We start from the raw sequence: 23844 nt of genomic DNA on the forward strand, positions 1-23844 counted from the left end.
AGAATAACTGAGACAGAAGAACGGATAAGTGACCTGGAAGATAAAATAGTGGAAATAACTACTGCTGAGCAGAATAAAGAAAAAAGAATGAAGAGAACTGAGGACAGTCTCAGAGACCTCTCGGACAACATTAAACGCACCAACATTCGAATTACAGGGGTTCCAGAAGAAGAAGAGAAAAAGAAAGGGACTGAGAAAATATTTGAAGAGATTATAGTTGAAAACTTCCCTAAATGGGAAAAGAAATAGTTAATCAAGTCCAGGAAGCACAGAGAATCCCATACAGGCTAAATCCAAGGAGAAATACGCCAAGACATATATTAATCAAACTGTCACAAATTAAATACAAAGAAAACATATTAAAAGCAGCAAGGGAAAAACAACACACAAGGGAATCCCCAGAAGGTTAACAGCTGATCTTTCAGCAGAAACTCTGCAAGCCAGAAGGGAGTGGCAGGACATACTTAAAGTGATGAAGGAGAAAAACCTACAACCAAGATTACTCTACCCAGCAAGGATCTCATTCAGATTTGATGGAGAAATTAAAACGTTTACAAACAAGCAAAAACTGAGAGAGTACACCAAACCAGCTTTACAACAAATGCTAAAGGAACTTCTCTAGGCAAGAAACACAAGAGAAGGAAAAGACCTACAATAACAAACCCAAAACAATTAAGAAAATGGGAATAGGAACATATATATCGATAATTACCTTAAATGTAAATGGACTAAATGCTCCCACCAAAAGACACAGATTGGCTGAATGGATACAAAAACAAGACCCATATATATGCTGTCTACAAGAGACCCACTTCAGACCTAGAGACACATACAGACTGAAAGTAAGGGGATGGAAAAAGATATTCCATGCAAATGGAAACCAAAAGAAAGCTGGAGTAGCAATTCTCATAGCAGACAAAATAGACTTTAAAATAAAGATTATTAGAAGAGACAAAAAGGACACTACATAATGATCAAGGGATCGATCCAAGAAGAAGATATAACAATTGTAAATATTTATGCACCCAACATAGGAGCACCTCAGTACATAAGGCAAATACTAACAGCCATAAAAGGGGAAATCGACAGTAACACATTCATAGTAGGGGACTTTAACACCCCACTTTCACCCTTGGACAGATCATCCAAAATGAAAATAAGGAAACACAAGCTTTAAATGATACATTAAACAAGATGGACTTAATTGATATTTTAGGACATTCCATCCAAAAACAACAGAATACACATTTTTCTCAAGTGCTCATGGAACATTCTCTAGGGTAGATCATATCTTGGGTCACAAATCAAGCCTTGGTAAATTTAAGAAAATCGAAATTGTATCAAGTATCTTTTCCGACCACAATGCTATGAGACTAAATATCAATTACAGGAAAAGATCTGTAAAAAATACAAACACAAGGAGGCTAAACAATGCACTACTTAATACCTAGAAACAAATGACAATGGAGACACAACGACCCAAAACCTGTGGGTTGCAGCAAAAGCAGTTCTAAGAGGGAAGTTTATAGCAATACAATCCTACCTTAAGAAACAGGAAATATCTCGAATAAACAACCTAACCTTGCACCTCAAGCAATTAGAGAAAGAAGAACTAAAAAAACCAAAAGTTAGCAGAAGGAAAGAAATCATAAAAATCAGATCAGAAATAAATGAAAAAGAAATGAAGGAAACAATAGCAAAGATCAATAAAACTAAAATCTGATTCTTTGAGAAGATAAACAAAATTGATAAACCATTAGCCAGACTCATCAAGAAAAAAAGGGAGAAGACTCAAATCAATAGAATTAGAAATGACAAAGGAGAAGTAACAACTGACACTGCAGAAATACAAAAGATCATGAGAGATTGCTACAAGCAAGTCTATGTCAATAAAATGGACAGTTTGGAGGAAATGGACAAATTCTTAGAAATGCACAACCTGCCAAGACTGAATCAGGACGAAATAGAAAACATGAACAGACCAATCACAAGCACTGAAATTGAAACTGTGATTAAAAACCTTCCAACAAACAAAAGCCCAGGACCAGATGGCTTCACAGGCGAATTCTATCAAACATTTAGAGAAGAGCTAACACCTAACCTTCTCAAGCTCTTGCAAAATATATCAGAGGGAGGAACACTCCCATACTCATTCTACAAGACCACCATCACCCTGATACCAAAACCAGACAAGGATGTCACAAAGAAAGAAAACTACAGGCCAATATCACTGATGAACGTAGATGCAAATATCCTCAACAAAATACTAGCAAACAGAATCCAACAGCACATTAAAAGGATCATACACCGTGATCAAGTGGGGTTTATTCCAGGAATGCAAGGATTCTTCAATATATGCAAATCAATCAACGTGATACACCATATTAACAAATTGAAGGAGAAAACCCATATGATCATCTCAATAGATGCAGAGAAAGCTTTTGACAAAATTCAACACCCCTTTATGATAAAATCCCTGCAGAAAGTAGACATAGAGGGAACTTTCCTCAACATAATAAAGGCCATATATGAGAAACACACTGCCAGCGTCGTCCTCAATGGTGAAAAACTGAAAGCATTTCCACTAAGATCAGGAACACGACAAATTTGCCCACTCTCACCACTCTTTTTTTTATGTTTTTGTTTGTTTGTTTTTGTTTTTACTTGCGGTACGCGGGCCTCTCACTGCTGCGGCCTCTCCCGTTGTGGAGCACAGGCTCCGGACACGCAGGCCTAACGGCCATGGCCCACGGGCCCAGCTGCTCCGCGGCATGTGGGATCCTCCCGGACTGGGGCACAAACCTGCGTCCTGTGCATCGGCAGGTGGACTCGCAACCACTGCGCCACCAGGGAAGCCCATCACTCTTATTCAACATAGTTTTGGAAGTTTTAGCCACAGCAATCAGAGAAGAAAGGGAAATAAAAGGAATCCAAATTGGAAAAGAAGAAGTAAAGCTGTCACTGTTTGCAGATGACATGATACTATACATAGAGAATCCTAAAGATGCTACCAGAAAACTACTAGATCTAATCAGTGAATTTGGTAAAGTAGCAGGATACAAAATAAATGCACAGAAATCTCTGGCATACCTATACACTAATGATGAAAAATCTGAAAGTGAAATCAAGAAAACACTCCCATTTACCATTGCAACAAAAAGAATAAAATATCTAGGAATAAACCTACCTAAGGAGATAAAAGACCTGTATGCAGAAAATTATAAGACACTGATGAAAGAAATTAAAGATGATACAAATAGATGGAGAGATATTCCATGTTCTTGGATTGGAAGAATCAACATTGTGAAAATGACTCTACTACCCAAAGCAATCTGCAGATTCAATGCAATCCCTATCCAACTACCACTGTCATTTTTCACAGAACTAGAACAAAAAATTTCACAATTTGTATGGAAACAAAAGACCCCGAATAGCCATTGCAATCTTGAGAACAAAAAACGGAGCTGGAGGAATCAGGCTTCCTGACTTCAGACTATACTATGAAGCTACAGTAATGAAGACAGTATGGTACTGGCCCAAAAACAGAAATATAGATCAATGGAACAGGATAGAAAGCCCAGAGATAAACCCACGCACATATGGTCACCTTATCTTTGATAAAGGAGGCAGGAATGTATGGTAGAGAAAGGACAGCCTCTTCAATAAGTGGTGCTGGGAAAACTGGACAGGTGCATGTAAAAGTATGAGATTAGATCACTCTCTAACACCATACACAAAAATAAGCTCAAAATGGATTAAAGACCTAAATGTAAGGCCAGAAAGTATCACACTCTTAGAGGAAAACATAGGCAGAACACTCTGTGGCATAAATCACAGCAAGATCCTTTTTGACCCACCTCCTAGAGAAATGGAAATAAAACCAAAAATAAACAAATGGGACCTAATGAAACTTCAAAGCTTTTGCACAGCAAAGGAAACCATAAACAAGACCAAAAGACAACCCTCAGAATGGGAGAAAATATTTGCAAATGAAGCAACTGACAAAGAAGTAATTTCCAAAATTTACAAGCAGCTCATGCAGCTCAATAACAAAAAAAACAAACAACCCAATCCAAGAATGGGCAGAAGGCCTAAATAGACATTTCTCCAAGGAAGGTATACAGACTACCAACAAACACATGAAAGAATGCTCAACATCATTAATCATTAGAGAAATGCAAATCAAAACTACAATGAGATATCATCTCACACCAGTCAGAATGGCCATCATCAAAAAATCTAGAAACAATGATTTCTGGAGAGGGTGTGGAGAAAAGGGAACACTCTTGCACTGCTGGTGGGAATGTGAAATGGTACAGCCACTGTGGAGAACAGTATGGAGGTTCCTTAAAAAAACTACAAATAGAACTACTATATGACCCAGCAATCCCACTACTGGGCATATACTCTGAGAAAACCATAATTCAAAAAGAGTCATGTACCAAAATGTTCGTTGCAGCTCTATTTACAATAGCCCGGAGATGGAAACAACCTAAGTGTCCATCATCGGATGAATGGATAAAGAAGATGTGGCACATATATACAATGGAATATTACTCAGCCATAAAAAGAAACGAAATTGAGCTATTTGTAATGAGGTGGATGGACCTGGAGTCTGTCATACAGAGTGAAGTAAGTCAGAAAGAGAGAGACAGGTACTGTATGCTAACCCATATATATCGAATTTAAGAAAAGAAAATGTCATGAAGAACCTAGGGGTAAGACAGGAATAAAGACCCAGACCTACTAGAGAATGGACTTGAGGATATGGGGAGGGGAGGGCTAAGCTGTGACAAAGTGAGAGAGTGGCATGGACATCTGTACACTATCAGGCGTAAGGTAGCTAGCTAGTGTGAGGCAGCCACATAGCACAGGGAGATCAGCTCGGTGCTTTGTGACCACCTGGAGCGGTGGGATAGGGACGGTGGGAGGGAGGGAGATGCAGGAGGGAGGAGATATGGGAACATATGTGTATGTATAACTGATTCACTGTTATAAAGCAGAAACTAACACACCATTGTAAAGCAATTATACTCCAATAAAGATGTAAAAAAAAAAATAAATAAATAATGTTTTTCTGGGAGAAGGAAAAAATGTTCTCAGGTGGAAATTTGGCAATGCAGGAAGGAATGCAGAGGCCTAGATAATAAATCTAGGTAATAGATTTAAATCTTTTTAAATCTAAATAGATTTAAATCTAGATAATAAATCTAGTAAATATGTAGGTCAATCTAAATGAATTTTGACTGTATAAAGAAATAATGTATTGTGATATTCAAAATATATTAAAATTTTAAGTATTACATGGCAACAGTAGTACATGAAAGGAATATGGGGTAGATGAGGTTAAAGTGTCTTGTGGTCCCAGTATTGTCAAGGATGCATATTGTAATCTCTAGGGTAAGCAGTAAGAGAGTGAATAGTGTGTAAGTCACAGGCTTATAAAGGGGGAAAATGGAATGACTGTGAAAAAGAAGGAAAGAAAAAGGAGTAGAAACAGGAAGGAAGGACAAATAGAAAGCATTTATATCCAGACATGTAAGTAATTATATTAAAAATGACAATGGGGGGCTTCCCTGGTGGCGCAGTGGTCGAGAGTCCGCCTGCCGATGCAGGGGACACGGGTTCGTGCCCCGGTCCGGGAAGATCCCACATGCCGCGGAGCGGCTGGGCCCGTGAGCCATGGCCGCTGAGCCTGCGCGTCCGGAGCCTGTCCTCCGCAGCGGGAGAGGCCACAGCAGTGAGAGGCCCGCGTAACGCAAAAAAAAAAAAAAAAAAAAAAAAAAAAAAAAATGACAATGGGCCTTCCCTGGTGGCGCAGTGGTCGAGAGTCCGCCTGCCGATGCAGGGGACACGGGTTCGTGCCCCGGTCCGGGAAGATCCCATATGCTGCGGAGCGGCTGGGCCCGTGAGCCATGGTCGCTGAGCCTGCGCGTCCAGAGCCTGTGCTCCGCAACGGGAGAGGCCACAGCAGTGAGAGGCCCGCGTAACGCAAAAAAAAAAAAAAAAAAATGACAAGATTACTCTCTTCAGTAAAATCTAGCAAAGGAGTTAATTGAGACTGCTAATGAGCTAATGGGATTAGAGTGTAAGAATGGAGAGACAACTTTGCCAGACCTTTCAGAGGAAAGATGCAGCTGGTATGTTTGGAAATTGAATAGGGCATAAAGATGAGGGGAAAATAAAACAGGGCTGCAAGATTTTTAGCCTGAGAGAACAGAAGGAAATTAAGTAATACTGAAAGAGTACCAACGTGGGAGAAAAATGGCTTTCTTTCTTGGACAAGGTTAATATTGGACTTGCAATCAAAGCTCATTTCTGGACAGTTAGAATTTGTAGCTCTGTTGTAAAGAGGTTGTTCAAAATGTAGACTTAAAAGTTGCTAACTTAGATAGTCTCAGTTTATTACAGAAGAATTCACCATAGGAATGAAGGTAAAATTAATTGATTCAACAGAAGTTTAGGTACCTTTCTGTAGACAGGTTCTGTGATGACCCCTAGGCATATAGTGACAAACCAGGCAATCACCTTGCTTGCCTTTGTGACAGAGAGGCTAGGGATAGGAATTTGGAGGCTAGATTAGGAAGGGGCATAGAAAAGGAGGACAGAAGAGTAATTAGCTGGGAAGAGAAGCCACTAAGTAATGACAAGGGTAGATTCCACCTCCAGTTTTATTCCATCTAGGAAAACACTAAGGTGTCATATCTCCGTGCAAGTTTTCAGTTGAGAATATCAACACAATAATAAATCTTTAGCAGCTTTATCTTAAAACAACACAAGGTGGGATTGATGGAAACAGAATCAGATTTTTACATATCTTTGTCTTTGAGCTTCTTTGTCTTTTTTCATATCAGAGTCTGTGGGTTTTCTCCTTTTACCCCCCCCATGTTTTCTTTCTTCCTTGTCCCTCTCTCTTGTAAATCTCTGTCACTGAAGGCCTATCCTGCTCCTCTTCATTCTTCTCTCTTTACTTAGTAAATTATATAACTGATGAGCAGTATTTGTTATAGACAAGCAAATGAGAGGGGCAGTCTACATTTTTTTAATTGCCTTTTGTGTCGCCATTTTTATGGCTCGGAGTCCTCAATAAGCAATCCACGCACCCCCAGTACAGTAACAGAGAGGAGAATTTCAGGGGCCTATTAGTGGACATGAACTAGGCTAGGTGAAGAAGTTGAAGACTGAGAAAGGCTATTTGTTCTTCCTCGCAATAAAGGTGTATTTGTTTACTGACATCTTTTATAATGGTATGCTTATGAGAGTAGAGGTGGCCTGTTTTAGAAGTTTCATATTGTTTTAAGAATTCATGTGTTAGTTCTGTGATAGGCGAGGTGAACACTGGTGTGGTATCTGAGGTATAGGCAAAATGCATCCCTGCTTCCCAGTCACTGTGCCATGATGCAGCCATTTACCATGATGGCCTCACAGGTGGATTGCAGCAGCTTTGTGGCCCTGGATCTGAATGAAGCAGGCCTTTGACTTCTCTCCCCTACCTTTAGTTTTCCTCATCCCTCTGGCACTTTTTTCTCTCCCTCTTAGCATTATCTTCATCACTATTTTCCAAAGGATTCCCTCCACCCCACTCTCCACCTTTTTCTAAGCCTTTTCCTTCCAAAACCAACTCTTTTTTAGTGGTCTACAGGCCTTGCTGTCTTCTAAGTAGTATTGAAAAGAAGGTTTGGGTTTACAAATGCACCGTAGACTAAATTGATAAAGAAGCACAAAACTACACAGGTGGTTCAGATGTTGAGTGGGGGAAGGCTTGAATCAATTGACATTTAGTGTGTTCATATTCACTAATGTTACCGGTGAAACATTCTGGCCTAACTAGGATGGCCCAGCTCTTTCCCCTCTTCTTGTCCAGGTTTCGTCACCCACTATTGAAGTTGATCGGTGTACATAGCAAGCCTAGTGCAATATGACCCTCATATCGGTAGCTTTCTGTAGAGCACAATTCATGATTTAATATAAAAATATTATTCGTAGTAGGGACTAATATCCAGGAAGGCAAGAGTCACTAATTTTGAGTGAGTATGGTATACTTAGTATACTTTAGTACAGTATACTTTACTATACTAATGAGAACTTTAGTATACTAAAGAAAACCACCAACAAAATGTGTCTCTGAGTCATTATTCCTTATTTAGTTGGGATTGCAAACATTTTTTTTAAGGTATTGGATTTAAAGTTCCCTATGACACATAACTCTTTATGCAGAGTATGGCAGTTTTAAACATTGGTTATCCTCTTTGCCTTTTTTTATTTTTACATGCTAGTTAACCCTGGGCCAGTGATTCAACCTGGTTAGTCATCTGTTGAGATCTGAAGGAACACTGAGCTCAATTCTTCTATCTCTCCTGGAACTGGGTTCTGTTTCAGAGTATCAGCATGAAAGAAAACCATAGATGGCAAACCACCTAAAACTCCTAAGCATGCTTGGCCTTAAACAACAAAGGTGTGGTTTTGTTTTTTATTGTTTTGCTATGGAAGGGAGCAGACTTTTTACTTTTGTAAAATCTAGAGTATTCAGCCCTATCACGATCCACTTATTTTTCATTTTGTCAAGTCTCTTATTACATGGTTCTTTGAATGCCTGACATCTCCATCAATCCTGGATAAAGAAATACTGCCATATTTTGCAGTGATTGAATTCCTCAACTCTGGCCAGTTTAAATAAAAAGAAACTAAATTAGAGTTCAAGTGTGAGGTATTTTTTCATGTTCTATTTAAGACTGACTTCATCCTGACTGTACCTATATCGTAGAGATTTCATTCTGGATTCAGACTCTGCCTTTTCCATTTACTACCATTCTGTGCCTGTTGCCTCAGCAGTTAAGCTGGAGAAAGTAAAAGTATGGGTCTCAAAAGCTTGAGGTGAAGATTAATGAGTTAATACATGTAGGACACTTAAAACAGTGCCTAGCAGACTATAAGCCTTCAGTAAGTGTTCAGAACATGGCCATTGTTCTGAATTAGATGATAGCCTTTTCAGTCCAGGAATGCCAGATGAAATGGCTGATTTATATACAACAGGTGTTCTTAGGGAAAATGCAGAGCTTACCTGGGGCCACACACACTCATGTCAGCCATTGGCATTTTGGCATTTATACACCTAAGAGCTGAAATAGGTTTCAGCCCCCAAAGTTTGACATGCATGTTTTAATTCACCCCCCCCCCCAACTCTCCATGTTTCTTTCGGCCCCACCTGATTTCTGGAAATGTCATCAGGTGAGGGACAGCCTCTTTCCCTTTGCAAATGACCTCTTACCCAGCTTAATTAATAGCTTAACTTTTGGCTAGTGGTAACACATAGCAGTTAAATCTGGTTTACTAGATGTAATGTCTACTGTGGGCAAAATGACCCGATAACACTTTGTATAACTGTCAGCAGTCCTTGCTTAGGGTGTGTTCCAAAACCTGGAGCCTTACCTTCATCTCCCTTTCTGTCAGGCCAGTAGCGCCTCATAGCAAACCATCCAGAGGAGATGTATTATTTGCCTTTGCTTCTAGGCAACTGAAAATAATTTAGTTTATATTTAGTGTGTTTGCTTATTTTTTTTTCCTTAGGTATATTTCCCTTCTATTGTTATGACTAACCAAAACTGATGCAAACTTCTAAATATTCTAAAAATGATTTCTTCCTCTGTGCTGTCACTACATCACTGAACTAACCTTGGTCCGTGGGCTTTGAGGCAACTGCATTTTTCTTCATTCTTAAAACTTTGTTTTCAGAACAAACTAAATCCACCAGACATACATTGGATGTGACTTTATTTAGTACAAATAAAAATTTCAGATCACCCAAGTTGGGTTTTTTTTTAACGTATTCACTTGGTGGTCTGAACCATTTAAATCCAGTTTATTTGGTCTAAGTAAGGGACATGTGTTCTAGAAACAGGCTGTATGGTATTCTGGACTCTATTTTCCTTTTTCTGATGTTTTTCCGAATCACTTTGGAACTTAGCAATTCCCTGTTCCCTTTAGATATGCTGTTGCTTTTTGTGGAGATGAACTTCACCTCCTGCCACCCTACCAGGGAAGTGCTTTCCTGGAGCTGTGCCTTCCCAAAGCCACCCATTTATGCCTTTCTGCAGGTGACCCCAGCAGAGATTGCAGCAGTGCTACAATGCTAATGCTCCTTAGCATTCCTTTCAGAAGTCCCTTAGGGATGCACTCTCTCACTGCATCACATAGCCTTTCAATTCAGTGGTTGGGTGGAAGTCAACTGAGCCACTTTCCTAACTAGGACATAGATTTGTGACAAGGTAGGGAAGAGTCATCCTGAACAAGAAGCAGATATTTACCTGGTCCTTGTCCAAACGGAAATGCTGTTGAACCAGAGACTCTGACTGGACTGCCTCTGTTCCCCTTCCACTCCATGTCTCTTCCTTCTCTTTTTCTACGCTTAAATGTGTAGGAAAATGTTCATCCTGATGAACTTGCCCATGTGATCTACCATTTCCTAAATGGTCAGCAAGAAAACGCAAACCTTGAACCTGGCCATCTCTAGCATGAATTGCCATTATTTCTCCTAATGCTCCAGCTGCTCCAGTTTCTCCTGGCCCTTCAGATCCAGTTGCCGTTGTTCCCTCTGGCTCTTCAGTTCCAGCTGCTGGCGCTGCCTCAGGTATTGGTGCTCTGGCCCTTGCTCCCTTCCCGGCCTTCCAACTCGGACCCATTGGGGGAAATTGACTGCTGCTGCTGGATCTGGATCTGGCCCTTCTTTTGATTGTTCTCAGAAATTATCTCCACGAGGGGCTTAGTCCTCCAGCTTGGGGTCTTCTCTTTGGCTTTTGGTCTCTTATTCTGCAAATGTAATTCTGCCATCTTAGCTTCTTTAATGAGTTGTCTAATTTTTTTTGTTCTTAATTCAGTTAATTTTGAGCATTTGTGAATTGCTTAGTAGTATACCGACCACTGACATTTTTCTCTTTGGAAGTTTTACTAATTCATCCCATGTATTCTAATTGCTTTAAACCCTGGGGTTATAAAAACAAAGTAAAAATTATGCCAGCCTTCTGTGATCATGGAATAATGGAAGGAGAGGGACTTTTGAGGCCATCTAGTCCAAACTGCCTTATTTTATATTCTGGAAACCCAGGCCACGAAGGGTAACGTGACTTGCTTGGGTCACATAGCTTGTTGGTGGCAAAGCCAGAAGATGTAGATTTCACCTCCAGTGTTTTGACTCCTTTTGGTGAGGGGCTTATTCTGCACATACCACTGTGGCTACTTGGAAGCTTTCAAGTGAGGAGTGTCGTGCCCAATTTCTTAAGTAGTCCTTGTCAAGGAGCAGTAGAATCACAGAGCCCCTGGAACTCAGAGAGCCACTTGATCATCAGTTTGTCTTTAGTTTCGTTTTTAAATTAATGATTGGAACAAATTCAGTATCCTAAAGAACATTCCCTAAAAAAGAGGTTCTCAAGCTGTAGTATAACACTGAATAACATAGGTAGAAAGACTCAGGCCTTCCTTGCCTGGACTTGCAACCAGAATCCTACAATGTAGGGACCGACCGGGATGTGTGATTTCAAAGTTTTCCAGTTGGTTCTGGTGTGCTTTCTGGATCAGAACCACTGATGTTGAGTCTTAAACCACTGCAGTGTTTCTTAAAGAGGAGGGGCATCTATTTAAAAGGTATATTTCTGGGCCCCCCTCCGCAGACCTACTAGCCAAGAATTTCTGGGAGTGGGGTTTATCTTTAATCTCCCTAGTGATTTTTATGTCCATTTAAATGTCGAAAAATGCTGATCTGGAAGGTTTTGAGTCAGTAAACAAAAAGCCTAGAGCAGTGGTTTTCACGTCCCTTGGTAAGAAATAGATTTTACCTCATGATTCAACAAGCCAGCATAACTAAAACAGCGTTTCACAGGTCAATATTTATCCTACAGAGTCCAGTGAATGCTGGCATTTTCCATCCTAATGCATCTTAATTTCGTTTTTGTAAAGTAGGTAATGGAAACTATTAATACACTGATTTTTAAACCCCTAGCCCACTGTAGTTTCAAACACTTGAGGATTGAGATGTGCTGTTAATTCCACCTGTCATAGGTTTAAAACTTTTCTCTCGACCTCCTCTACTTTTCCCAACTCCTCTGGTTAAGCCTTTAACACCTGCTAGGGTTGCTTGCCTATGAGGAAGGTCTACCTCTGTCACAGTCGCACAACACTGCCACTGTGTACAAAGCAGATTTCCCTTGTTCCCTGGACATGGGAGACCTTGCCAACTCCACAGCGCTGCTGCTAATGGCTGTATCAGTCACAGGGCAAGTAATAGAAGACTGAACCCCAAGTAAGTGAAGTTATAAGGGGAAAAAAAGGAATTCTACAAGTAGCTTGGTTCAGGTGCTGTTTGATTCTCAAGTCAGACAGTATCGCCTGGATCCCCCGCAGGTCTGTCTCTTCTGGGTTGGCTCCAGATGTGGCCGATTCAGCTCTCTATTCAAGAGGGCAGCAGGCCCAGCTACGCACTCCCAAGCTGAGCTGAGAACAGGGACTCTTTCAGACTGAGCACAAATCTCAGTTGGGCTGATTTGACCACATCAGAGCACATCAGAGGCTGATTTGCTCCTCTCCTGAACCGCTCACTGGGGACACGATACTGGACCTGGGGGTAGGGTTGAATCTCAGGCTGAGGATGAGGGAGAGTTGACTTCCTAAAGAGAATTAAAGATACAGCTCCCAGCAGCAAGAGGAATGGATGCTGGGCAGCAAATGCAGATGTCATTGCGAGGCTATGTATTTCCATGGTCTTCCTCTTTGTGTCCTGTTTCCTTGGTTATGATGAGCCTTGTTTTCTTAAAGTTTTCCCCACCTTTGGGAAGAGCATAGTGTCCCGAAGCCCCTGATTTAATTCTTGTGCAAAGTAGCCACTGTCACAATCAAGCACAGGCAAGCCCTCAAGGGAAATGATGCTTTAAGTAATTTAAAAGAATTGGTTAAAATTCAGGACAGGAAACAACTGGTTTTTGAATGAAGAGAAAGGAATAGTACAGTTAAGGATGAGCCGGACCAGACAGTAACTGCCGGCACTCACACGTGCAGTGGGCAAGTACGCATCATCTTCCTGGTGCCCTTTAAATAAACTGTGTTTTTAGGAGGCGTCTGAGCACAGTCAGCGCCTACAAATATCGAGTGACCACTCACAGATTAAAAGTTATAAAAGTTAAGTACAAACCTGAAATCTGACAAATAAAGCTCAGCTGATCCTATTGTTTACCTTTTGCAATTGCTCTGTATACTGTTTAATGCATTCTCTGTCTCAAGCCTTCTGCCGTAAAGCAGAACAGAACTTTCTACTGGGGGATCAGAAAGTGGATGATAGTTATTTAGTGAAAACAACATTGATCTGTTAAAATGGGGAGTTTTTTTACAATCTAGCATGGAGAAAGAATGGTGAGCTTTAAATAATTCTTGTAGCGATTCTGGATTCTAGCTTACCTTTAAAGAGTTTAATGTAAATAAGCAATTTGTACATAAGCGACCGAATCTTATTTTTTTCCCCCTCTATAATAGTATCAGGTTCTCTACTTTGTCACAAACTGCTACCAAGTTTTTCTAAGGTACATGCTTTATACATGGTACAGTGATCCTGGGCTGTGCATTTTGCCCTGGAAACTAGCCTGCCTAGCGTTTAGATTTTCTCTGCACTCATGTATGCATAGAAAATCCATATCCAAAAATTTTTTTCATTTTTTTTCTATAAAAAAGGATACAAAATCAGCACCCTCAGGTATGTATTGTTCTCCTAACTTGGCCTATAATTTTGCATAAAAGCTTCAAATTCTCCCTCATAAATTTATCCTCTCTTCTAACAATATGCCCATTCATTTCTAATTTTCTAATTTCTGTCTTTTGAAAGCCGTAGCATTTTAATTGCTTATGGAAACTAATCTGTCTCCTATCCTTGACAGTGATTTCATAAAGATCTGATTTTTTTAAATGAAGTTTTTCATATATATTATTGTATTTTGGTCTATAGTGTGGCTTGACCTAAGAACCCAGTCTACCGTTGAGAGTCTTAGTAAACGAATTCCAGGAAATAATAACTTTGTCAAGGTAAGAGATCTCTTCAAAAGTATACTATAAAAATGCCTGTTTAACAAAAAAAGTTTGGAGATTTCACCAGGCCTTACATCTTATTGCACAGTAGTTATTTGATACAATTGATAGAATATTTCTCCACAGATAATTACCTTTCTATCTTCCTTGCCCTGTGGTAGATTGGAGGAATAATATTCCAAGGTAAATAGGCTGGAGGGGGATAATGAGGTGTCCCAGTGGCTTAAACCATACTCCTCACGGAGTGCTTCCTGTAATTCAACCGTGCTTTCCAAATCCTTCTCTCTCTTATTTTTTTAACTGTCCATCAAAGAAAGTTCTACGTGCTTTTGAGTTTTTAGGCATCTGGATTCAGGGAGAGAAACTAGAAGACACTCCAGCCTTTACTTGAACTCCTCTTCCACTTTCTTCGTATGAAGAAGCCAATAAAAAATGCCTAATTTTCAGTCCTTATATAGGTCTCTCTTCAGATAAATGAAGGGAGAGAAAATTTTTGAAACAGGCGAGGTACTTTTCTTAGCAAGGTCAAGGCCAATTTCTCCTACTGTCCAAAAAGAAATTCCTTTTTTTTTCTTTCTTTTTTATTTTTGGTTTATTCCCTTTATATTTGTCAGTGGGACTCTTAAATGGCAGTTTCTTGTGGTTCTTGGTTCTGAAGCTAGTGCTCAAATCCCATTCATTGCAGCAGTCTAACAAACCATCCCCTACCATTACCCACCCAAATAACCTCAGCCTTGTCCTGAGTATACCCTCACCCATTTCCTATTCTGTTCTCTTGGTCAACCTGCCCAGCCTTCACGCCTGACCTCCAGCTGCACTTTGCTTCAAGGGGTGCATGTTTTTCTCTCCAAAGCCATTTTCGGCAACTTTTACACCTTCTACTTAAATCATGAAAATGAGCTATTTATATGCTACCTCACTATTTGGTTTGTGGGATGACCCTTGGTCCTTCAAATCGAAGAAGCATATTCCCATATGTTATTTCCTTTTATTATTTTTGAGCATTGATCTTTTTTTTCTAGGAAAGCTAGAAAACTATGAGTTAAGATTCTTAACTTACAAGCTTGCATTAAAGTGTTATATCCTTTGGTTTGAGCTTTTTTTACTAAACATATCCATGGGAGATGAGAAGGAAAAGGGATCACTTTCTGTAGTTGGGTGATAAATGAGAATAGGGATCAAGAAGGGGAAGATAGTTGCATTATTTTGATGTATGTATTTTCTTAACCACTTTCACCAGCCCTTATAAATACAGTGTTTAATATACTAACAAAAATGAGTTGGACCTGATCCATTCTCAAGGAAGATTGATAAGCCCATGTTTCATTTTTACCCTTTAAGCTTTATTCAGTTCACCTTCCCTTTGTTCAATCTATTTGCTGAATTTAGGTAACTACCTTCTTTTATATATATATATACTATTTTTTTTAGTTTATTGAGGTAACATTGGTTTGTAACATCATATAAGTTTCATGTATACAACATTATATTTCGACTGGCAACTACTTTCTTAAATAGAACAACTTTGTGTTGCTTTAATCTGGCGTGTCTTTGAGCTCTACTTTATTCTCCACCAATTTTATGCTATTTGAATATGTGTATTGAATATGTATTAGATTTTTTACACACATAGATATATTGTTAAGGCTTATATGTTTTAAAACAATCTTCTGGTTGTGGTCATTAGTTTATGAATTGATATTCTCTCTGATTTTCAATAGTTTAAATATCACTTTCATGGAATATAAAATAAAAAGCAGAGTTTTGGGCTAGCTTCTGTATGTAATCCTAACTTGTCACAAAAGTTAACATCTGTGTCTTAACTATCTAGATTGCAGGGCATGTGTCATTTAATTTTCTCTTTACCTTGCTATGTGGATGCTCTTTGAACTGCAAACCTACCACTCTGATCTTTTTTCATGAACATGCTTTCCTGTGCCATGAGATAGGAAAAGTATTTTTATCCATAATACTGTAGGATTGCCTTTAGGGCCATTGAATATTTTGTGATTTGTTGAGTTTTTTGATTTGGTGTTTTATTTTAAGCTGTTACGAATTTAATTTCCTGGCTGAATTTCATAACTGTTTTTAGTCCAAGACAGGCCTTCCACTTAGCACTTATTTCAGTGCAGTGAAACTTCGTTGGCTCCTTGACAATGTGAGAAAAGTTCAAAAGGCAGTTGAAGAAGATAGAGCTCTTTTTGGGACCGTTGATTCATGGCTTATTTGGGTACGTTTAAATATCATGTGTGTGTGGAGAAAACTTTTAAACTGCCTATCTTTCTTCTACAAAGAGTTTCAAACTTTTTAGTTGGCAGCATCATTAAGAAAAGCCATTCAAGAAACAGCAGAACAGTTCAGCCTCCATTTGAGAGGCATTTTTGCCTGCTTCCTCTTGATTTTTTTCTTGTCTTATTTCAGCAAAAATGGAGGATGATTACCAAAACCACATCTCATGTCTATTACCTTTAGACTAACTAATTTAGGTAATTAGCAATTAGTAAATTTAAGTAGCCTTTATCTGCTGCCTATCATACAATCCCTTGCTATGTGCAGGGGCTTGGTTCTAGGACCCGCCGTGGATAGTTAGCTGTCTGTATCTGCGGATCATGTAGTACTGTATTATTTATCTTTAAAATCCACGTATAAGTGCCCCTGCACAATTCAAATCTGTGTTGCTCAAGGGTCAACTGTACTTCTTTTCCACTAGTCATTTCCTAGAAGAAATTTATTTATTTCTTCTATTTTCTACTATTTAACATGATAAAACACCTAGGCTACGTTTGAACATTTGCTTTCAACATCACACAGCTGACTTTTACTTAAGTCACAATACGAAAAATCATAGTGGAAATTTCTGATGTATAATCTTTTTGCCTAAGCTGAACATGGATGAGTAGAAACAAACATTTCCCAGATATCTATATATCTTAAAAGTACATGTTCATTCTCTTCGTTCTCTCTCCTCTCTCTCTCTCTCTCTCTCTCTCTCTCTCTCTCTCTCTCTCTCTCTCTCTCTCTCTCTCTGTCTCTCTCTCTCTTCCTCTGTTATTTTTATTAAGGGCATTTTCAAATACACCCAAAAAGCGGAGGGAATAGCGTCATGAACCTCTAGAACAATAGTCAGCTACAGTAGTCAGCTGTGGCCAAACTTGTTTCAACTGTACTCACTCTTTCTCCCCATGGATGATTTAAAGCAAATGCCAGACATATAATTTCACTTGTAAACACTGCTCTAAGTATATGATTATCTTTTCCAACATTCAGGGGAGCTTCAAGGGAACACTGCCCCTGTTCTCACTTGCCAGATCCACAGAGCAGATCTTTCAAACCCCCTATCAGGAAGTAGCGCCTTCTCCAACCCTCCCTGTGCTTGGCCAGGGCATGCTGTGCATTGTGCTCATGGCCAGCAGTTTTCATACGTGTCGGTCACAGTTGAAATAATTCTGACAGTAATTCTCACAATTGCCTGGAGCCAGACTAAGACAAGATGTGGAACTGTGAGCTGCCATTTCCCCACTTTTGTTCCTTTCTTACTTCTCACTGATTCTACATGAAAGGAAGGAGCAGTCCTTGCAGTTCAGGTACAAGGGTATTAACATTAGAGAGTTTAAAACTGCTTTCAGGATATGTGCTTGGGTCACTGCAGGCACAGCCCAATGAGAATTGTTATTCCAAAACGCGGACGCGCGCACACACATACACACACAGACAAATGCAACAAGAGCAACAACAGCAATACAGGGTTCAGTAAGATCCTAAGAGGCAGGCATTTCAATGTATTTTACTTTGCCAAATTTAATGAGACTCTGCATCTTCCAAAGATAAGAGGAGGAAAACAAAAGCTGAATTTTTTCTTTAACCATCAGTTAGCTAGAACTGCTGTCCAGTATGGTAGCCACTTCGCCACATATGACTATTGAGCACTTGAAATGTGGCGGGTGTGAATTGAGATGTGCGTGAGTGTAAAATGTACACTGTGTTTCAAAGAGTTAGTACACAGAATAGAAGGTAAAATGTCTCCGTAATAATTTTTTATATTGAAAGGATATTTTGGATACATTGGATTAAATAAAATATGTAGTATTATTAATTTCACCTGCTTCTTTATATTTTTAAATGTAGCTACTAGAAAATATTCAAGTACATACGTGGCTCAGTGTGGTTCAATTACATTATATTTCTGTTGGACACTGCTGAAAACTAAAAAATTAAGTAATTGAAATGTTCCATTCTCCTGCCTTATGTGCTCTGCAACTGATGATGGGTCTTGACAAAGTGTAAATTAAATTGCAAATAAGTACAGATTTAACATGTCCTTTTCATTCTGTCCAGAGCTTGACAGGAGGAGCCAGTGGCGGTGTCCATTGTACAGATGTAACAAATGCAAGCAGGACGATGCTTTTCAACATCCATTCTTTGGAATGGGATAAAGAGCTCTGCGAGTGAGTTGTATTTTGCCCTAAGAATAGTTTTCCAAGTGTGTTGCCCATTTATAACCTAAATCTTACTATTTACAGATGTTAGTGGAGCACCAAACTTTAACTGTTGATATTTCAACTACAATATACAAGTCTGTGTTGTATATCCTTTTAAAACAGACTTTTTTTGGGGGGGGTTGGGTACGCGGGCCTCTCACTGTTGTGGCCTCTCCCGTTGTGGAGCACAGGCTCTGGACGCACAGGCTCAGCGGCCGTGGCTCACGGGCCCAGCCGCTCCGTGGCACGTGGGATCTTCCCAGACCGGGGCACGAACCTGTGTCCCCTGCATCGGCAGGCGGACTCTCAACCACTGCGCCACCAGGGAAGCCCCAGACTATTATTTTTTTTGTAACGTCTTTATTGGAGTATAATTGCTTTACAATGGTGTGTTAGTTTCTGCTTTATAACAGAGTGAATCAATTATACATATGTTCCCATGACCGTTTTTTTTAGTTTGTTTGTTTTCTTAGATTCCATATATATGTGTTAGCATATGGTATTTGTCTTTCTCTTTCTGACTTACTTCACTCTGTATGACAGGCTCTAGGTCTATCCACCTCACTACAAATAACTCAATTTCGTTTCTTTTTATGGCTGAGTAATATTCCATTGTATATATGTGCCACATCTTCTTTATCCATTCATCCGATGATGGGCGCTTAGGTTGTTTCCATCTCCGGGCTATTGTAAGTAGAGCTGCAATGAACATTTTGGTACATGACTCTTTCTGAATTATGGTTTCCTCAGGGTATATGCCCAGTAGTGGCATTGCTGGGTCATATGGTAGTTGTATTTGTAGTTTTTTAAGGAACCTCCGTACTGTTCTCCATAGTGTCTGTACCAATTCACATTCCCACCAGCAGTGCAAGAGTGTTCCCTTTCCTCCACACCCTCTCCAGCATTTATAGTTTCTAGATATTTTGATAATGGCCATTCTGACTGGTGTGAGATGATATCTCATTGTAGTTTTGATTTGCATTTTTCTAATGATTAATGATGTTGAGCATTCTTTCATGTGTTTGTTGGCAATCTGTACATCTTCTTCGGAGAAATGTCTGTTTAGGTCTTCTGCCCATTTTTGGATTGGGTTGTTTGTTTTTTTTGTTATTGAGCTGCATGAGCTGCTTGCAAATTTTGGAGATTAATCCTTTGTCAGTTGTTTCATTTGCAAATATTTTCTCCCATTCTGAGGGTTGTCTTTTGGTCTTGTTTATGGTTGCCTTTGCCGTACAAAAGCTTTTAAGCTTCGTTAGGTCCCATTTGTTTATTTTTGTTTTTATTTCCATTTCTCTAGGAGGTGAGTCAAAAAGGATTTTGCTGTGATTTATGTCTTAGAGTGTTCTGCCTGTGTTTTCCTCTAAGAGTTTGATAGTTTCTGGTCTTACATTTAGGTCTTTAATCCACTTTATTGCATATATATTGAATAGGCCAAATTAAGTAATTGTCTTGATTATTTTTCAAGGAAAATTAGGTTCCTCTATAAAAGTACTTTGGTTTTTGTGTTCTTTTTATTTTGTATTGATTTGTTTGTATAAAGTTAGAGTGTTAAATACCCAAGCATACTGCTGGCTTATTTATTTGTTACTATTTAATTGTACACTAAAATACGTTCATTTTTAATTGTTGTTTACATGACTTTAAATTCATATAAATGTTTCCAGATGTTTATTTAAAATAGTTTTATATACCCAATCTTATTGTTTTTTAGATTTTTTGAAATTCCAATGAAAATTCTTCCAAATGTCCGGAGTTCTTCTGAGATCTATGGCCTAATGGTAAAAAATAATAATAATAATTTTTATCTTAAAAAAGGCTTTACTATTCAGAATTCAAAAGTCGATTGTGTTACGTTTTATATTTTGAGACCTGTACATTTTGTGAATGTTGACAGTATGTAAAATAAGAATTTAGTATTGTTTAAATAGTTTTATAACTTAAAATTCTTGAGTCCTACTTACCAGTTTATATTTTATATAAACTTTATATAAAACTGTATATAAAAACTTTATTATAAACTTTATTGGCTTTTCTTTGAGTATTTTAAAGTATTATTGAGATAATCTAACTACAGAGGGTGGTAAGGGAATGTTTGAGCCAGGTTATTCTTTTAATCCAAATAACTGTTTAGTAGTTGTGGTGCCTGCTTTTAATTTATGGGAAGGTCTCTTCACATTTTAGTGGTGTTCTTTTTCCTGTTGAATCTCCTTTAATGGCCAAACCATGTCTCATATTAGATTCTTCGTCAGCCTGAGCAAAACTTTAGCGAAGAAACTGAAAGCAAAGAGTCTGTTCTGATTTGTGATTGCTGATTAAACTGGTTTTCATCATGGACATTTTTACTGTTGCTTTCATTGAAACCCACAGAAAAAGTAGTCTAAGCAAAAAGTACACTTAGCATTACTGAGTATCTCTGATTACACATCAGGGATGAAAACCTTTAGGACCATTTGAACTGGTGTTTAAGCTCAGAAAACTAGAATTTATGGTAAAGATTAAGAAAAGTCTTAGATTAATTGCCAAAAAATAATGTTTTGACATTTCATGAAAAACATTAGAAACTCTACTTATAGACTTTAATAATAATAATAGAGTAGAACACTAAGTGTTCTGGATAAAGCTTAAGCAAGAATTCTTAAATGTTTTATTTATAATAAAGCCCTTTAAGGCAAAATGGAATTTTGTAAGGGAAGCATAGTCATTGCTTATCTACAGTTTAAAAGTGCTTTGATAATTTCATAGCTACCTATAAACTGACTTGGGTCAGATAAAAAAAAACTATTCTTGAGAAACAGTTTCAGAGGATGGTTACAAAAACATTTAACTGGCCTAGTTTTCTCTTGCATTTAAAATATTATGCTTCTGTCCCCCTCTCTCCCCTTGCTGACTATAGAAAATCTCTCATAGTCTGGTGAGTAGGTTGCCCACCAATTATGCTACCCATTCATTTGGAAAAGATACAGTGCATTTCCATTTAGTTTTAGATAAGCAGAAGTCCACTTACTAAGTAGATTAATCTAGAGCCGTCCATGACCCTCCAAATTATTATAAGCTCTAGTCAAGCCTTAGGTGTTTTTAAAATGTAATCTTATTTATTTTTAAGTCTTCCATAAGGCTGAGGAAGACTAAGGTAGTTTTCTGGAATGAGAAATTCTGATGGTCCCTATTACAAAGTACAGTTGTGATGTGCTTTGGGCTTTAGCACAATAGGGAAATTAGGTGTAGTTTTTAGATGTCCTAAACATCTATCTTAAATGATATCTTGCCCAACCTTTCAGACCAGTTAGTTGGAAATGCACTGTCACTTTTTCTGCATGCTTCACCAGAGGATATTCCCAGGAATCCTCCAGAGGACCCCCCCCCCCCGTGAAGAAAAAAGAGCGCTTTCCGTGCCTGACTGCGCATAGTAGATTCTGCTGGTAGTTTGATAATAACTTCAGTAGTATAAGCAAAGACTTCTTTCAGTATTTAAATACATTAAGATATCTAGTCTATAGGTTTCCTGATTCACTTTCAGCCCTTCACTTATTATCCAGGTTCAGATTTTCTAAGAATTTATACAGTAAATAAAAGATAGGTCTTGGATTAACCCAAAAGCATGAAAGAAATAAAATGTCATCCACTAGATAGAGGGTATTTTTTATTTTGTAAAGGGTTTCCACACATATGCTATTATTTCCTTATCATAGCCATGTGAGGTGGCTTCTGTTCTTACCCTCACTGTCACAGATAGGGAACCCGAAGCTCCCAGAGGCCAGGAGACGGGCTTGCAAATGGCAGACTGAGGGGTCGGGCAAAAGCTTTAGTTTGGTGCTCTTCTAATACATCACAGGTACATCAGGGATCATATTCCTTTACCCTAATTCCTTAATATCAGTACAAATTGCTTTGTATTAGTGTAAGTTGTTTGGTTTCTTTTCACAATTAAGTTTGGTAAAGTCCACAGACAGTCACTTAAATCTCATTTTTTTTCCCCTAGAATGCTGGCAATACTTGATCAAAGTCAAAAGCACTATTCATGGCATAAATTAACTCTTGCTTATCAAAACTTGAAGAATGGTGTTGGCTATGAACAAATAATACCCAATACCCGAACCCTCTCTTGTTTCTTACTTATCTTCAGAGCAGTTTGGGTAGGAAGAACAGTTGGTAAAATACAGCCTTCCAAAACAAACATGTTCCATGCTGGTTTAATAGCTATTTATATGTTCATTTTAAAGGATGTGTTAGTCTTTTCTTAGTAACAACGATAATAGCAAAGAGCTAGTGGCCTTTGGCGTGCATATAAGCCCAGGCCCGTTTTGTAGATAAATAAATTGAGGCATAGAGAAGTTTCAGCGGCCTGCTCAGTGACTAACTAACTAACCAGGAGTAGAACCCGCGTCTCCTGACTCTCAGTCCAGTGTTTCACGTCCATGTCTCTTCTTGTCATTCTAGGAATATTTCTAGTATCTCTCTCTCTGAACCACTCATGTAGTTGAAACACTTGCTTTGTCTTGTCTGCCCACATGCTCTGGCATGTTGCTATTTGTGTTCATTCCTGTTGCAGTTATGTTAGTAGAGCCAAATTTGTGATTATTCATAATCCTTTTTTAAAATTTTATTAGAAAGCTGGGGCCTTGGAAGGTGTACCAATATCTGGGGTAAGTTTCATCACCAAACATCTCCCTGCTACCCGCCCCCTTCCATGTTATGGCTTTCCTTAATCAATCTTCCTCCTTCCTTAACTATGGAAAATAAGTAAGAGCAGCAGAATTGGCTAATTCTTGTTTCACTGTGACACAGTGTAGGCTATTGAGAATTTTTTCTGAATAAATTAATTCTACCTCTCCCTTCCTATACCTGTTTGCAGTGTTAACACATGGGGAAATGGCCAAATGGAGGCAATGCAAAGAACATAAGACAATTCGTTCCTTCATAAATAAAGAGGGGAAAATAAATCTTATGGCTGTCCTGGAAAGGAAATGAACAATATTGTCTTAGTCAGTGTTCTTTATTGTCATGTATACTTTCAGTGTTTGGGGGACCAATCTGCTGCATTGGTGGGACAAATGTGCTTCCAGGATGGACAAGCCAAAAACACGTGAGTTCTAAGAAACAGACCTGAAAACCAATGGTGTTTTGTTTGTTTTTCCCTTTGGTGCTTTGAATGAGGAAATGCTTTTGAAGTTCATCCAGGCTGAAAATTCATAGCTTAAGAGTTCCAGTACAGATATATATACTTTTCGCCATTTGTTTTTCTTCATCTCCTTCACATAGAATTCACTATATCATATGTAAACAAACTGATGAGGCTTGTAAAAAC

At 38.7% G+C, this 23844-nt stretch overlaps 1 protein-coding gene across 9 annotated transcripts in view; it reads left to right on the forward strand.

Annotated features, from left to right (window-relative positions):
• The window catches only part of GK (glycerol kinase), a 77399-nt gene that overhangs the window by 25218 nt on the left and 28337 nt on the right, over nt 1-23844 (forward strand). For 2 of the 9 annotated variants that reach the window (XM_032619781.1, XM_032619785.1), the window contains exons 5-12: nt 10544-10627; nt 13982-14058; nt 16154-16291; nt 18397-18506; nt 20251-20317; nt 21433-21450; nt 23147-23182; nt 23555-23622. In XM_032619781.1, the coding sequence (XP_032475672.1) occupies nt 10544-10627; nt 13982-14058; nt 16154-16291; nt 18397-18506; nt 20251-20317; nt 21433-21450; nt 23147-23182; nt 23555-23622 (598 nt within the window). The remainder of the gene's footprint in view (nt 1-10543; nt 10628-13981; nt 14059-16153; nt 16292-18396; nt 18507-20250; nt 20318-21432; nt 21451-23146; nt 23183-23554; nt 23623-23844) is intronic. The other 7 variants (XM_032619782.1, XM_032619788.1, XM_032619787.1 and 4 more) reach the window with 5 other exon arrangements.

This window comes from Phocoena sinus, chromosome X (assembly GCF_008692025.1).
Source record: "Phocoena sinus isolate mPhoSin1 chromosome X, mPhoSin1.pri, whole genome shotgun sequence".
NCBI classification, from domain to species: domain Eukaryota; kingdom Metazoa; phylum Chordata; class Mammalia; order Artiodactyla; family Phocoenidae; genus Phocoena; species Phocoena sinus.